This window comes from Hemicordylus capensis, chromosome 2, assembly GCF_027244095.1.
Source record: "Hemicordylus capensis ecotype Gifberg chromosome 2, rHemCap1.1.pri, whole genome shotgun sequence".
Classification (NCBI taxonomy): domain Eukaryota; kingdom Metazoa; phylum Chordata; class Lepidosauria; order Squamata; family Cordylidae; genus Hemicordylus; species Hemicordylus capensis.
The window spans coordinates 289,536,751-289,552,826 of record NC_069658.1 but is presented as its reverse complement, the minus strand read 5'-3'; the positions used below and the strand labels follow the sequence as shown (position 1 = coordinate 289,552,826).

The 16,076-nt window shown below is 42.2% G+C and overlaps 1 protein-coding gene and 1 long non-coding RNA gene across 12 annotated transcripts in view; one reads left to right on the top strand and one right to left on the bottom strand.

Annotated features, from left to right (window-relative positions):
- The window catches only part of ITPR1 (inositol 1,4,5-trisphosphate receptor type 1), a 323,955-nt gene that overhangs the window by 264,666 nt on the left and 43,213 nt on the right, over window positions 1–16,076 (bottom strand). For 6 of the 11 annotated variants that reach the window (XM_053296706.1, XM_053296710.1, XM_053296713.1 and 3 more), the window contains exons 2-4: window positions 14,857–14,964; window positions 14,692–14,721; window positions 3,425–3,495 (exon numbers count right to left, since the gene is read on the bottom strand). In XM_053296706.1, coding sequence (XP_053152681.1) covers window positions 3,425–3,495; window positions 14,692–14,721; window positions 14,857–14,948 — 193 coding nt within the window. In that variant the 5' untranslated portion in view covers window positions 14,949–14,964. Of the gene's footprint in view, window positions 1–2,710; window positions 2,832–3,424; window positions 3,496–14,691; window positions 14,722–14,856; window positions 14,965–16,076 lie in introns of those variants that run through there. The other 5 variants (XM_053296707.1, XM_053296714.1, XM_053296712.1 and 2 more) reach the window with 2 other exon arrangements.
- Window positions 7,226–15,324, top strand: LOC128345176 (uncharacterized). Its single transcript, XR_008316295.1, has 3 exons — window positions 7,226–7,363; window positions 8,932–9,305; window positions 14,003–15,324. It is a non-coding gene; the product is annotated as an uncharacterized LOC128345176 (long non-coding RNA).

The following is a 16,076-nucleotide window of genomic DNA, read 5'->3' as shown; positions in this document are numbered from 1 at the left end:
CTCCCATGCTGCTGAGAACACCCACCCTCACTCCTTAGCACTGAGAGGCAAAGGATACTCCTCTGGTGGGAAAGGGAGCTGCTTAGCAGGCAGCAGCAACAGAAGAGGAATGCAAAAGACCAGCAGGAAGAGAGGATGAAGTGGGGGGATGTACAAGTCTCTCAAAAAAGGCGGTGTGGTGGCTATGAAAGATAGGCTGTTGTCAGTAGTTGTACAACTTTGCAGTTACTGGACTTGTGGTTTTCTGCAACAGCCAGTAACTTTTTAAAATAAATAAATAAATTAAAAAGGGATCAGTCAAGAGCTCTTAGCATAAAAATAAAGTATCCTGCATGAGCCAGTACAGGAAAAGAAGTGGGTGCAGGAAATGCAGAAGTCAGGGGCATGCAGGGGTGGACCCATTAAAGCCCATCAATTATCCACACAAAAGCTACACCTCACCTGCTCTTTCAGTTACCACCCACATCCTTGCCTCCCTCTCCCACAATATTTTTCCTTCCAACTAAAGTCAGCAGGAATGTGGTGGTCAAAAGGCAGTATTTAGCAATGCTTTGGGAGCAAAAAACATAGTAGAAAAATGCATGCAAGCCTATGCATCCTCTGCAAGACCAGCAAGAATAGGAAACAGGAAAAAAAGATGGAATATATTGCCATCAGGAAATATCCAAAAATGGGCAACATCCAGACTAAGCTCCTCTGAAATTAATGAGACTAGTAATTTCAGAGAAGTTTAGTCATGACTAACTAGACTGGATGCTGCCCAATGATTTTAGGCAGCGGCCATTTTGAAACCAACTATATATTTTCATCTACCAGGATAAGAACTACTGCAATCATCTCACTTTTACAGTAAGTTATACAGCAGGTCTATCTTGCCAGTGTAACTGTTCATTCTCTCTCCTCCCTCTATGAAGCAGACATTTCTGCAAAACTAAAAATATTGTACAACAAGCTCCAAATGCATATGGAGGACATCACATGAGATCCCTTGAGGATCAATCCAAACACATCTACCTAGTCCAGCAGAGAAATGCCTTTATACCCTAATTTGTGATCTTGCAGAGGCAGCAACCCTACTAGAAACAGCCACTGGCCAAAGACAAACACTATAACTATCCCCCTCTAGCAAAAAGTCCTGCTTTATAAGCCAAGGCCAACACAGATGTCAGTGAAAATCAGGATCCAATGTGGAATAACATCCCAGCAGCATCACTAATTCAATTAGCATCACCTTAAAGCACCACTGAATTCAGGCACATAAGGAATTTTTTTTTAGAAGGGACTACAACATTTGCGTTAAGAAAAAAATCAAATTAATTTTTTTTCTCCATTTTAGCACAGTGAATAAGAGAAACAGCCACATGTATTTAATCCCATGACCACATGTATTTAGGGGAAAGAACATTTGTTAAAAAGGAGGTCAGCTTTCAGTTCACAAAACTTTGTTGAAATCAAGCCAGCAGCCACATCTGGACCAGTCATTGGTCTGCCCACTTTTTTTCTACTTCTGTTTATCCAATGCTAGAAGCTATTTAAAGCACAGCACAAGTATCGAGTCTATACACCTGTAGGAAAATTGAAACTAAACAGACATCCTGTTATTTACAAGGATACCTCATTGTGGACTCTCAATATTAGGTTGGCACCTTAGCACAGAGAAGTAAGCCTATTACGTTAAACAAAACAAATGTGCAATGTTCTTCAACACACATGCTTAAACGGGCTTTCTAGGCTCAGACAGAAAGACACAAAATTTCACATCCTATTCAAAAAATTAGACAACTCAGTGATGCTCTGCCACTTCATGTGCAGATGTTATTCTGAAGTAGTCAGCCGTGTGTGTGTGTGTGTGTGTGTGTGTGTGTGTGTGTGTGCGCCAGGGGCGTAGCAAGGTTGGAGTGGGCCCAGAGACAAGATTTTAAAATGGGTCCCCCCCTACTCAAAGTCCAGGGCCTCCACACACCCCAGGCCCCCAAGGATTTAAGTCTGATATTCCAAAATAAGTATGCTGCCTGGAAATACATTTCACTGAATACACACACGCACACGTCACAATATATAGTGATATACATTGAGTACTATACATTTGTTTTACTTTTAATGCCTAGAACACACTAGAAAGATGAATGATTAAAATGGGCCCCTCGCTGCAGATTAGCCAAGGAGACTTTCAACCATGCAGGGTGAGCCTATGTTTGTTTTCTCAGAATTCTGAACAAATTCAGTCAAGTTTGATTGCAGGAGGTTTTTCACAGGAGGCTTTTAAAGCCCTTTAAGACACATCTCCTCTGGAATGGAGGTGCTGCATTCACATGTTGGCCAGATTTACCCTGAAGTCCCTGCGAGTTATTGGGGAGCAGTTCACACACAAGAAAAATAAAATAAAATAAAAGCACCACACATGCTTCACAGTTCTCACTCAGACCTTCTGGGTTGCAAAACAACTTGAACATAAGTGCATTTATAAATGAATGAATGAATGAATAAAATAAATATAATACTGTTTCTTCCAGAAGTTTTTGCAATTTTCTGCCATGAAACAAGCCACTTATAGGATAGTTTTTTTTAAGCCAGCAAATTTTCCAAGCTGTTTAAAAATAAATATTCAGAGACTTCTCAGTCCCTCCCCCCCATATCAAAGCCCTATGGCAAGCAGATGCCTATATATCCGGGTGGGGAAGGTAACCACAAAAAGGAGTTCACACTCTACCTGGCAGCAGGGGGTCTTCTGCTGCAGAGAACAGTGGAGGCCTCTCTGGTGCCTCCTCCTTCCTGGCTGGCTTGGGCCCTACTGGAGTTCAGGCTTCACAGAGGCCTACACCAGACCTCCGTGGAAGCCCCGCCCACCCGCCGATCAGCTGAGAGGCGGGAGAAAAGGAGCTCTTTGCAGCGTGTCTGCTGCTCGATTGCCGGCCAGGAGAACAAGCTGGAGAGACGGCGAACAGGGCAAGTGGCTGAGGAGCCTTGGGGCTGGGCAGGGGGCAATGGGGAGTCACATGAGGTGCCTCTGGGGGGCCCCTCCAGGCAGTGGGGCCCCCAGACAACTGTCTCCCTTTGCCCTATCGTTGTTACGCGCCTGGTGTGCGCGGTATCCACATAGGCATGCCCAGGGCGCGGCAGTGAAGTCAAACCTTTGTGGTTCTGATCCAGATCCTTGCCATTGCCTGAGAGGGAAGTTCACTGTTGCCAGCAGAAGCATCTCTCCTGGGACAAAATCTCAACTATTGGGAGGGCTGATCTAGATCAGGACTGCAGCTGGGGCAAAGGGCTAAAGCCCCTACTCCCATACCACAGTCCTGATCTGGATCCCTCCCGACTTCCGCAGGTACTATTTAATAATTTTAAAAAGAGTTAAGCATGTAATGATCAAATGACATGGGAAAGATCATTGTTTGATTGCTTACATTAAACAGTAGTGCCTCACCTCTGAATTTCTTAGGAGGATTGTTAAGATCACCCGCTTCTGGCTGTACAACACACCGGTCATCCACAAGTCTAAAATGGAAAGGAAGAAAAATTAAGTTTCCCAGAAACAACTTGGATCCTTAGCAACTTAAATTTTGACCACCTAATAGGAAATCACTCAAGCACCAGCTTTTGAAGTTCTTCTGAGAAATGAACAGCCCAATGATAAGTAACAGAATACATGAGACTAAGCATATGTAACACCTAGGAAATACCTTATTTTTCCCTCCTGGTTCCCCTTCAATCCCTGAAGAGTGTAGCTTTTCTTTTGGGGCTGCACCCACCCAAAAACACACACAGAGATCTTAGCACCTACATATAAAGAATAGTTGAAAGTACACAAGAAGTTTAAAAATCAGAAAAAGCAAAAACCTCAATAAGATAAATGATATTTACATAGAATTCATACTTCAACGACATGTTTGTGTTATTACAGATTTGTCATTAGCAACCGCTCTTTTCAAGCTTTCACAAAAATGTAAGGATGAGAGAAGCAGGATCAGAAAGCTAATAAATGTGTCCCGTGAAAGACCCCACCACCTACACAGAAAATGTAGCCCACCAGCTACATAGAAAATGACTGCTGGAGTAAAAAGAGAAAAAAGGTCACCTTGGACCTTTTATTAGGAGTTGATACTTTAGGATTAGGAGTTATACTGTCTTGGTATATTCTTGTAATATGCAGAATTTTATTGGCTGATCAATTTAGTTCAGCTGCACTGTTCAAAGAAAATAGCAGTTTTGATTTCAAGATGTCTACATCAACTTTATATTCTCTGTGCTTGGAATTTATACAGTTGACTCTGCTAAGCATAATAGGGTGAACTACAATAAAATGGGTAATTATTTTAAGACAAAGTTTAATGTAGGTACTGTTAATGGTATATGGTACCATATACACATAAAAGTATGTGTACTCTATTTCCATTAGTTTAACCTTAACTACCTGGATTCTACATATCCAGTCAAACACACCTACTATTCCCAATAGAATTTTGCGACAGCAAGAGAGCTCCTTCTTGACTATACTACTGCCACTTCAAGTCCAAAGAAGTCTGAATAATTAAGACACTGACTCTTTGATAGCAATTGCCAACACCATAAACATGGGTCGCCCAATATAAATAGTAAATAGTCATAGTAGCAGAATGCCCTCACCAAGGAGGGGTGTCAGAGCCGCACACAATACAAACGATGTATTTATTTTTTTGATGTATACACCGCCTTTCCCCCAGAATTTGGAACTTGAGAAAGTCTTTCAGTGGTTAGAGGTTCATTTGAGAGATATGATCAACCAATGGTTTTCCAAACAGTGTATTAATCCTGCTTCACAACACTTAGGGTAGGAGAGAGTTCATACAAGGAAGGTATTTACAGCGTCTTCAGTTGGGTGCTGTTTATATAGCCAGTGGCATCATACAGCTTTTTTAGAATGACCATCAGCCCTTAATACATATTATTAAAACTTTGAAATTTGTTTTAACAACAAATTCTCAGGTGGAGGCCATGGCCAGGAGTGCTTTCTATCAGCTTCGGCTGATTCGACAGCTGCGTCCATTCCTTGAGGAGGATGACCTCAAAACAGTGGTGCACCAGCTGGTAACCTCCCGGCTTGACTATTCCAATGCGCTTTACGTGGGGCTGCCTTTGTACGTAGTTCGGAAACTTCAATTAGTTCAGAATGCGGCAACCAGATTGGTCTCTGGGGTAACCCGGAGAGACCATATTACACCTATTTTGAAACAATTGCACTGGCTGCCGATATGTTTCCAGGCAAAATACAAAGTGCTTGTTATTACCTTTAAAGCCCTGAACGGCTTAGGTCCGAGTTACCTTAGAGAGCGCCTTCTTCTGCATGATCCCCACCGCACATTAAGGTTATCTGAGGAGGTTCGTCTCCAGTTGCCACCAGCTCGTCTGGTGGCGACTCAGAGGCGGGCCTTCTCTATAGCTGCTCCGAGGCTGTGGAATGCGCTCCCTGCGGAAATCCGTAATTTGAATTCTCTACTAGCCTTCAGGAGAGCCCTTAAAACGTATTTCTTTGGCTTGGCTTTCCAAGGTTTTTAAATTCTAACCCAATTTTGGTGTTTTTAATTACTGTAAATTGTTTAATTGTTGTTTTAAAATGTTTGTAAATAGTTAATTGTGGCTATATTGTTTTTAACTTGTTTTAGCTTTTATTGTTTTAATTGTAAACCGCCCTGAGCCATTTTGGAAGGGTGGTATATAAATCAAATAAATAAATAAATAAATAAATAAGCCGAAATTGCACTAACACCCAAAGAACCGCGGCCACAAAAAAATAAAAATAAAAATCTGAGAATCACTGGATTTAAAAACCCACACACATTAAATTGCCTAGGCCAGGGTTTCTTAACCTTGGGCCCTCAGATGTTGTTCGACTACAACTCCCATCACCCCCAGACATGGCCTTTATGACTGAAGATAACGGTAGTTGTAGTCCAACAACATCTGGGGGGCCAAGGTTAAGAAACCCTGGTCTAGACCCATTTACTTGAAATTAAATATGCAAAATCCTGCCATCGTCCACGACTTGCAAGCCATATTTCAGAGCTCTCTGCTCAGCCATTTCAACATTCTGAATTGTTTTCTCTTTTCCCCATAAAATTGGGGTGGTTGGGATGAGCCACCAGCTCATCTGGTGGCTATTCAGTGATGGGCCTTCTCCATTGCTGCCCTAAGGCTTTAGAACATGCTACCTGCTGAAATAAGAGCCTCCCCATCTCTTACAACTTTTTAAAAGGCAGTCAAGACACATTTGTACACCCAGGCTTTTAATTAGATACTGTTTTAATAGTTTGATGGTTTTAATTGTTTTAACGTTGTTTTAAATTTTAAATTGTTCAGTGTTTCAAGCCCAGAGTCACCCAGCAAGTATCATGGCTGAATCAGGATTTGAACTCAGGTCCCCCTGGTCCTAGTCCAGCATTTCTAACCACTACACCACGCTGGCTTATAGTGTAGTGTTAAAATGCTTAGAATGAATCAACATATGTGAATATATCATACAAACAGCGTGGTGTAGTGGTTAGAGAGCTGGACTAGGACCAGGGAGACCCAAGTTCAAATCCCCATTCAGCCATGATACTTGCTGGGTGACTCTGGGCCAATAACTTCTCTCTCAGCCTAACCAACATCACAGGGTTGTTGTGACGAGAAACTTACGTATGTAGTACACCCGCTCTGGGTGTCCTTGGAGGAAGAGCGGGATATTTTTTAAAATGTAAATATATATACACATACATGCACACACTTGAGTCTTTATAGAAAGCACAAAGATTAGGAAGAAAAATTAATCCAAATACGGTTATTCAAAGATTGTTAATCAAAATAGCTTGTGCAAAGGATTCCAAAATAAAGGATTGTGAAAATCACCTCCATTACCAAGGCTGTACAATCCACAGAAGAAGAAGGGAATTATACGTATTTTATTCAAAGCTTTTGCTTGCATCAGTAGTAATGTTTACAGCCAACAGTTCTTGCAAGAGTCAGGCTACTGTAGGTCACATCCAAGCAGCTAAATACTTTCTCCTTTCACTTAGTGCTAATGGAGGTGTTCAGATGATTGTAATGTTCTAGAGGGCACCAATTCTTGTTCGCTGAAAATATCCATCTAACTTTACTGCAAATATCCACTGAGCATATCTACAGACACACAAGTGGAACACCCTCACATATAATCTGAGTGCTCAAAAAACAACAAAAAAACCACCACTGTTCAACTGTCATCCAATCTGAAAAATCTAGGTCCTTGGATAGAACCATATAGTTAGCCTACCAGCTGGCTATTAGCCAATAAAAATAATCAACAAACATCTTGGACTATAATCCAGCAATCCACTTAAAAGGAATAATGGTCAACATCTTCAAGAAGCTGGTGAGCTGACTGGAGGAGTGGGACTTATGCACAGAAGAATGCTGTGTGAAACCATGGGGCTCAAGTGTGAGTGAAAATGGAGAGGATGCTTATTTTGCAAGGGGGCCTACCCATAAGGCCACTAGGTCCAGGGACCAAAATTACCCAGCTGCTCCCCTGAAATCATGTCAAAATGGAGGTTATCTTCATGGAGAGCAAACTTTCACAAGCCATTTAGGACAAAGCTTTTCTTAACAAAAAAACAGAACCAAAAAAGAGATACACTTAAACTGGATTCACTCCCCCACATCCTGTTAAGGCTGCAATCCTATATAAACATTTACTTGTGAGTAAGCCTATGGAACATAATGAGAGCATGCCTAGGACTGCAGTGTAAGCCAGTTTAAGAGGAAATGGAACATGCTTAAAGGTAAAAGAGGATTTCGTTAATCGCAGATCCAGCATTCGTGGTTTTGCATATCCACAGTTGTGTAATTAGCACCCGACCCCAGTATGTGCTGGGGGTGGGGGAGAGTTAAGCCCATGTATCCACGGGTTGGGGATGGCTGGTAATGACCCTGGAGGTCACTTCTGGCTGCCATTTTGACTGCCAGAGAGATCAGGAGCCTTTTCATGACTCAAACACAAGGCAAAACACATTATTTGGGGGCAATTTTCAATTGTGGACAACAGTAGGGCACAGTGGGGCAAAACCTACCATGCAGGGCTGATTTTTGGCATCCAGACACCTAAGCCCACCCCACCCCAATTCCCATTGCCCTAATGCCCCATTATTAGTTGATTTGCTATCCGCAGGGCCCCCTCACCAATAATGGGATTCTCTTGTATGCAGTCTTCCCTCTAACAGGGATTCCCAGATGTTGACGACTACAACACCCAGAATTAGAGAGAGAGGAGAGCTGGTCTTGTGGTAGCAAGCATGACTTGTCCCCATAGCTAAGCAGGGTCTGCCCTGGTTACATATGAATGGGAGACTTGATGTGTGAGCACTGAAAGATATTCCCCTCAGGGGATGAAGCCGCTCTGGGAAGAGCAGAAGGTTTCAAGTTCCCTCCCTGGCTTCTCCAAGATAGGGCTGAGAGAGATCCCTGCCTGCAACCTTGGAGAATCCACTGCCAGTCTGTGAAGACAATACTGAGCTAGATAGACCAATGGCCTGACTCAGTATATGGCAGTTTCCTATGTTCCTAATCCCCAGCTGCAATGGCTTTTGCTTGGGGATTATGGGAGTTGTAGTCAACATCTGGGAATCCCTGTTAGAGGGAAGACTGCCTGTATGGACCAGTATTTAAATAAGTTTCTTTGGACTGTAGCCTACAGATGTCTCAAATATAAATAGCAACAGATATATAAAAATTCTTAAAGGATGCATATTTTGGAATATTCTGACAACTCTCGCAACATTACCTAAAGAAGCAGTATGTGTTTTTGTCAAGGTTATTCCTCAGGCTTGTAATTAACTACTTGCCTGGATATTTATGTCAAGTAAAGTTCCCTTCAAGCAACTGTGCAAGATGAATCAATGTGCCTGGTCATTTTCCCATAACACCTTTTTTTTTTTTTAAAAGGACATTCAAAATAAGAAAAAGACTATTATTCAGCCTTAGCAGAGAAGTCCTGTTTTATCAAGATTTTGCTATCAGCTCTGTGACTGCAACGCAACCTACAACACCCATGGAGGACAGAAGGGAAGCTAGGGCTATCAGATATAGTAAAGTAGAACACGGGGCTAGTGTAACCAACTTCAGTGGTTTCACAAAAGCAGTACTCTCAGCAAGAGCCAATTTCTCATTCTTGCAGAGTCATGAAAAACTGGATCCTATAAAATTCATTCCTATGCCGTTAATTAAAGGCACTTGAGTCTTTTGCCTATGGCCTTCCCCACCTGAGTCAAAAAGCACCAGTAACGTGGGTAGTCGAGATCAGGAAAGCAGAACATGAGGTAAGTATCAAAGCAAATACACAGCTTATTTTATGTGCGGAAAATCATACAAGGCAACCAGACAGTTAATCTCAGAGCTGTAAGATTCACCTTGTTCCAAAATTAGAGCACAGGCAAAGCTGAATTATTCTGGGCAAACAGATGATCAAACTAAAGATTACACAGCATGCATAGTGCTCAAAAGGCAATTAGGCATATTACAAACTAGTAACAAAAACCATGAGAAGACTGTATTTAGAAAAACAGAAGCTAGACTATGATTAAGCAACAAGCCGGTGTCTCACTAGAATATTAAACAGGGCTCCATTTCAGAGAAATATTTACTTGAATGGAATATCGTTATAGCTATATTCAGCTCCTATCGTTTGTGAGCTCTAACATGTAAGCCCTTAAAGCAATTGTTCTACATAATGTACTAACTACTAGTATATTATAGAATCAAGCAGAATTCACACAGACAAATTCTGTGTGAGAACTTTGCTGGCAGCTTTGGAGAACTTTGCTGGCAGCTTTCTTGATGCCTTGATACCCATAATCCACTCGATTACCCTGGCAAATCCAATTTTCGATATTGTGCAAGAAGTTGAGAATATTCATACTTGGACTGAGCAGCAATGAGTAATTGCTTTACAACTGCTAAACTGGATAACCAGTCTAAACTGGATAATCTTGCTTAAAGCTTTGTTTTCCATAGTTAAGTCAACGTCCAAGCAAATTAACATTCCATGACAACTATAATATCAAAGAATGCACACACAGATAATTCTAGGATTTGTAGTTTCAGTGGTGGTGGGCGGGGGCGTGATTCAGACAAAATGGGACTCATTTCTTCCTATGAGAACAAGGCTCTAGATCATAGGATTCCCGCCTCTCCTCATTTGCACGAGGTGGAGACATAAGTCGTAACTAGCTCCCAGTACTGCGTTTTGTGCAAACTTAGAACAGTCATAGTTTAAAACCACAATTTGATTCTGGTTTGATTTGAGTAATTGTACTTCAAGCTAAACACAATTCCGAGTTCATGCATAATACAGAACTGTGGGTTAGCTAAAACCAGAAGTAAAAGCTTTCCTCTTCTCACTGCTGGTAAAGGAGACAGGGGAGAATACAAGCCATTGTTTGCAGAGGCTCATTCTGCAAACTTCATGGTTTTGTATTATGCCTAACCAGGCCAGAGTGAAACATGCCATCCCACGTGACAAGCTCTTTCAAGAACTACCAATCCCAGAATTTCCTAGTTAATGCTGGCATTTTCTATGCACAGTTCGTATGCAGTAATGCCCTTTTGTGCAGACCACTGGTCCCAAGCCCAGAGCGCCACACTCTTCCTTGATGCATGGGGGCCTCTGCAGTGATTGTCAAGAATGTCCTCTCCTCCCCCATAAGGTTCCGGCCAGAGGAGCTGGTATGCTGGCTCTTTAAGCAAGCGCTAGAGTGGAGCATGCTTAGCTATCTTCAGCTCTTTCAAGCTTAGCTTGTCAGACAGCCTATGCCTAGAGTGGAGAAGGCTTGATAGAAAGAGCTGAAGAGTGTGCTGCAATCTAGCTGCTCTGTTCAAGCAGCTCCTGAAAGGGCCAGCCCAGCACACCAGCTCCCCCAGTATGGCGGGGTGGGGTGTGTGTGTGTGTGCGCGTGCATGCAAGTGAACCTCATGTATTTCCAAGGATTCAAGCCTCAGATGTGCAGCTTCTTTCTGTCTCCCTTCCACCTTTATTCCTTCACTCCACTTCTCTCTCTCTCTCTTTCCTTCCACTTGCCTCTCTCCAACCCCCCAGTTCTATCTGTCTTTCCTTTTTCTCCTTTCTTCCTTTTCTTCTTCCCCTTGTTTTTCTCTCTTCCTTCCTCTTCTTTCTTTTCTTTCTCTCTTTGCCACCTGTTGTTTACCTGTCTGTTCACCTTCCCTCCCCGACTCCTGTGCAGGATGCTTGGCAGAGAAGTTACCCTAAAATAATTTAGGTGCTCTGCAGAAGAACCTAGATTTGAATTTTCAAAAATTTTGGTTCAAAAGAAAAGTGACTTAGTTCGGTGGGCTCTGATTCCATTGTGTCTGAGGCAAAATAATTGTGGTTAAGGTCTATCAGTGGGTACTAGTCAGGTGGCTATAGGCTACCTCCAGCCTCAGAGGCAAGGTGCCTCTAAAATTTATACTAGTTGCAGGGGAGCAAGAGCAGGAGAGAGGGCATGCACGTAGAGGCAACTGGTGGGCCACTGTGTGAAAGAGGATGCTGGACTGGATAGGCCTTCAGCCTGATCTAGCAGGGCTGTTCTTGTGTTCTTATGTTATATTCTTATGTAAGAACCTGAGCTTGCTCCTTTGCAATGCCAGGCCAGTTCAAAATAAGACCAAAATCAGGGGCGTAACTACCATTAGGCAAGGGGAGGCAGTCGTCTTGGGGCCCCACAGCCTCGAGGGGCCCCCCAGAGGTACATCACATGACTCCCCACCCGCCCATGTTGCACCACCTATGAATTAAGTTGAGTCTCTTGGAGATCGGTAGGAGCAGAGAGTTTAAAAAAAACTAGATTCAATGTGAACTAGATATTCACCGTATTCATAATGGGGATGTGAGTGTGAGTGCACAATATATTGTGAAGTGTGTTTGTGTGTGTATATCAGGAGGGGCCCATTTTAAAATCTTGTCTCTGGGCCCCCTCCAACCTTGCTACGCCCCTGACCAAAATCATCCATGATTTGATCATGGTATAACTGAGACTTGGCCAGGCAAGGCGAATGGCCCAGTACGGGCTCATCTCCCTATTGAGACAAGATGAGCCCCTCAGCAGCTAGATCGGTCTCTAGAGTTTCTCAGAGACCACATTATGCCTGCCTTAACACAATTGCATTGGCTGCCAATAGATTTCTGGGCAAAATACAAAGTGCTGGTAATGGCCTTTAAAGCCTTAAACGGCTTAGGACTGGGTTACCTGGGAGAGCATCTACTTCGGCATGATCCCCACTACGCTTTAAGGTCATCGGAAGAGGTCCATCTCTGGATGCTGCCAGTTGGTCTGGCAGTGACTCAGGAACAAGCCTTCTCTGGAGCCACTCTTGGGCTATAAAATGCACTCCCTATAGACGTTCGTGATCTAACCTTTTTACCAGCCTGATTCCCAACCTGGGTTCCTCCAGATGTTGCTGAACTAGAACACCCATCATCCCAAGGGAGTTGTAGTTCAGCAACATTTGGAGAAACCCAGGTTGGGAACCAGTGCTCTATCAGAAGCTTAACATCATTGAAAAGATATTGATTATATCAGAGATCTTTGGAACAATGATCTTGAATACCTTATCTTATTAAATCCATGGTGGATTTAATGAAGCCAGTGAAGCATGCCTCTTTAGATCTCAAAATGCAGCTAATACTGCAGAAATGGTTATTCTGTGCTTACTGCACACCTCAGAGAAGGCTAAAACTCTCTTGCAGGATTATCAACACAGAAAAGTAATGGATTTAAAATATAAATTCAAATGAATGGGGAAACCATAAAATTATGGGAGCTGTGACTCCTAGGGAGTCCACTTGATGTTAGAACTTAGCTGCTAACTTTGTATGGCTACGTGGGGATCGTTCCCGAGGCAAGGGATTAACTGACAAGAAAAGCAATAAATCAAGGAAAAGGAGGGGATAGGCAAAATGCAATAGTGCACCACAGCAGCTGTCTAGATCAGGGATTCTCAATGTGGGGTCCCCAGATGTTATTGGACTTCAACTCCCATAATCAACAGCCCCGGTTGACTTTGGTTGGGGATTATGGGAACTGAAGTCCAATAACATCTGGGGACCCAACATTGAGAATCCCTGGTCTAGATAAACCAGGTGATTTTACTTTGGCAGTAGTTAGGCACTGGTTCCAAGAAAGAGGGAAAACAGACTAAAGGTGTGGCCAAAATTAGAGTGCAATTCTCCCAAGTTTTGTCATAGTAATTTAAGGGGTTAGTGGAGGAAGGCAAGAATAATATTTTAAATGTCTTAAACCCATCTTTAGCACAGTTGGAGAACCTATTCGTGAATATAGATCTCTACTATAGTTGCCACCACCAAAGTTGATATGGCTCCTGGGAAGGAACAAGGAAGTTTGAGGTCCTCTTGAGAAAGAGGAAACACCAGGCACCTGAACTGAAGTTGCAATGGGGGGGAAGCAAGAGATCTAGAAATAGCAATTTCAGCTCTTTGAACTAGAGAGTCTCAAGAATAGGAATCTATGGGACTCATCCACAGAACACGTACTCTCTCTAGGCTTTGCAATGGTGTGGATAGTCAAAATAATGAGAATCTACATAGTCTCGATCCCCAGGAACAGCTTCACTAAGGGGGACAGATCCACGGGTAGGTTGGCAATCACTGTTAAGTTCCTTATTAGTATTCTATCCCTTTTAAACATATTTTATATTATCTTGTTGCTATTATCTGTTATTTTATATTTATCTTGTTGCCCATTATAACTGTGTGAGCATTTGTTTACCTTGAAGTTGGTGGGGAGTATTATATAAAGTATTTTTTCCAAAGTATTACTCTCACCAACTACTATACTGTATGTAAATATTTGTAGTAGTACTTTTATACACACACATTTTGGCCTATTTAAATCAATACAGTAACATTTTATGTTCTTGCTTCCCTCACTCTCAGCAGCTAAAGAACCTAACATCTCTAACAATCTGATCCCAAACCCCATTATTTATCCCAAACTCCTAGGAAGAAGAGGTCAGCTTAAATAGTGACTCCATTTTCCAGTTCACAAGACCAGTCCCAATACCCAGAGGTTGGAGCCACAGTGCTGGGAAAGGGTTTCTTCTTCACACAGTTTTCTAATCAAAATCCACCTTTCCCTGAAGATGGGGCTAATGGGAGCTTCAAGGTTGATTCAGTTTAGCCTCCATGGGGCTAATGGCAGCTTCAGGATTGGAGATAAGAGCAAGAGCAAGAAAACCCCACGTGGAAAGTGTTAAACATCCCTACCCCTTAGAATCACAGCCCCAATCCAATCACTTCCTGCACGATGGCTTCTTTTAACTGTGAACAAATTTAATGGGAGATCCTGTTCAACAGTCTCTTGCATCACAGGATTTGCTTCTTCTTGCTTTATTAGATATTAGCTACAGTTTCTGCAAAGTACAGTACAGAAACATGTCTGACTGCTACTCCCCATAAATCAGCAAGGGCCAGATTCTCAGTGGATTGTATCCATGTTGTCTAGGTTCTCATCTTCTTCATCTGGCACAAGCCTCTCCAAGCAACCTCGCACATAAATATATGGAATGATGCCAAGCTCCAGATAACTCGGAACCTATTCTTGTTAAACATTTATATAAATATGTAGAGACTATTAAGAATGTTTTTTAATCAGTGAAATGTTTAGATTCTGCTGAAATGGATTCACTCACCTGGGAAACTTCTTATCCCAGGATTTATAGCTGTGGGGGAAAAAGAGACGCCCAATACTGTTAAACACAGGATGACAGCATTAGCTTCTAGATGACTAGTCCCATCTTTCTCCACTGTAAGCTCATCAGATAAACCCTGCAGCATAAGAAAATTGCTGCCCTTACCCCAAGGTGCTAATAAATCCATTTGTTGAGCCTTCTGCATACAAAGAACAAATGTCTCCGATATGCAAGAAGCTTGACATCTTGTCGGACATCTCTGGCTTGGCGGCCCTAAGGGAAGAAAAAAGAAAAAAGGACAGCCATCAATATTAGGCAGGAGACCTTTCCTACAATATACTCTAAGGATGACTAAATGAAGCCAGTGGAAGCTCTGCCACCAATTTCTCTGGTTCTCAGTCAGTGTTTACAGTATCAGGCTTTTCCTGATTGCCAGAGGTCATCTGTCCCTAGCAGACATGGGAGCTAGAATCTCATGCTTGCATTCACCCTGAAAATCAATGGGAGCAAAGCATATAAACTGAAATCATGATGGCTTGGAAGATACACGTCTCATGAACATCAGCTACCCCCCCCCCCCAAAAAACATGAACATCTCTCAAAAGGACTTACGTCTTGAGGTGGTACAAACCAGTTCAAGAATACTGCTGTAAACACACATATCAGCTTAAGTATTTTGTTTGTATGTCGAATATACATGCACAGCACAACTGCCCATTGCAGAAGGAAGTTCAAGAAAACAGAGGGGTTTCATAACATAAGGAAGATGATCCAGAAACCAACAAAGAAAGAATACATTTTGTTTTTCTCTTAACTCATACTTTCTGTTAACTCATACATTCACATATATAATAAATATGAGTGACAGACCACAACAATAGGAAGGCTGTGTTTTATCACTCCAGAGTAATCAATAAACAGAACCTATCCATAGTAGGGAGCCATTAAGAGACTCACTGAGTTCTACAAGACAAAGTAAATGGACTATATGATACACGGCATAGAGTGTGGCAACAAAATCTGACCTGGTCTAGACACTGGGGACACCAGGGGCAAGTTTAGCTTCTTCATAATGGTATCCTTAAGTCTTCCCCTTGCTAACTTGTCTTTGTGATCAATATAAAAACAAAAAGGCAACATCCAGACTAGTTTGTTATGACGAAGTACCATTCAGATTAATTACACAAGCCGGAACCTTCACAAGTTTACCTTATGGTCCAGTTCAGTCATAATAGGAAACTATGATTTCCTTCTATAGGAACAAGCTTTTCTGAGCTGTAGGCTCCTACACTCCCCACATCACCATTCCATGTGTGAAAAGAGAGTTAAATGTTTTACTTTCACTTTGAAGTAAGTTTTGTGTTGCATACAAACTTGGGGAAGTA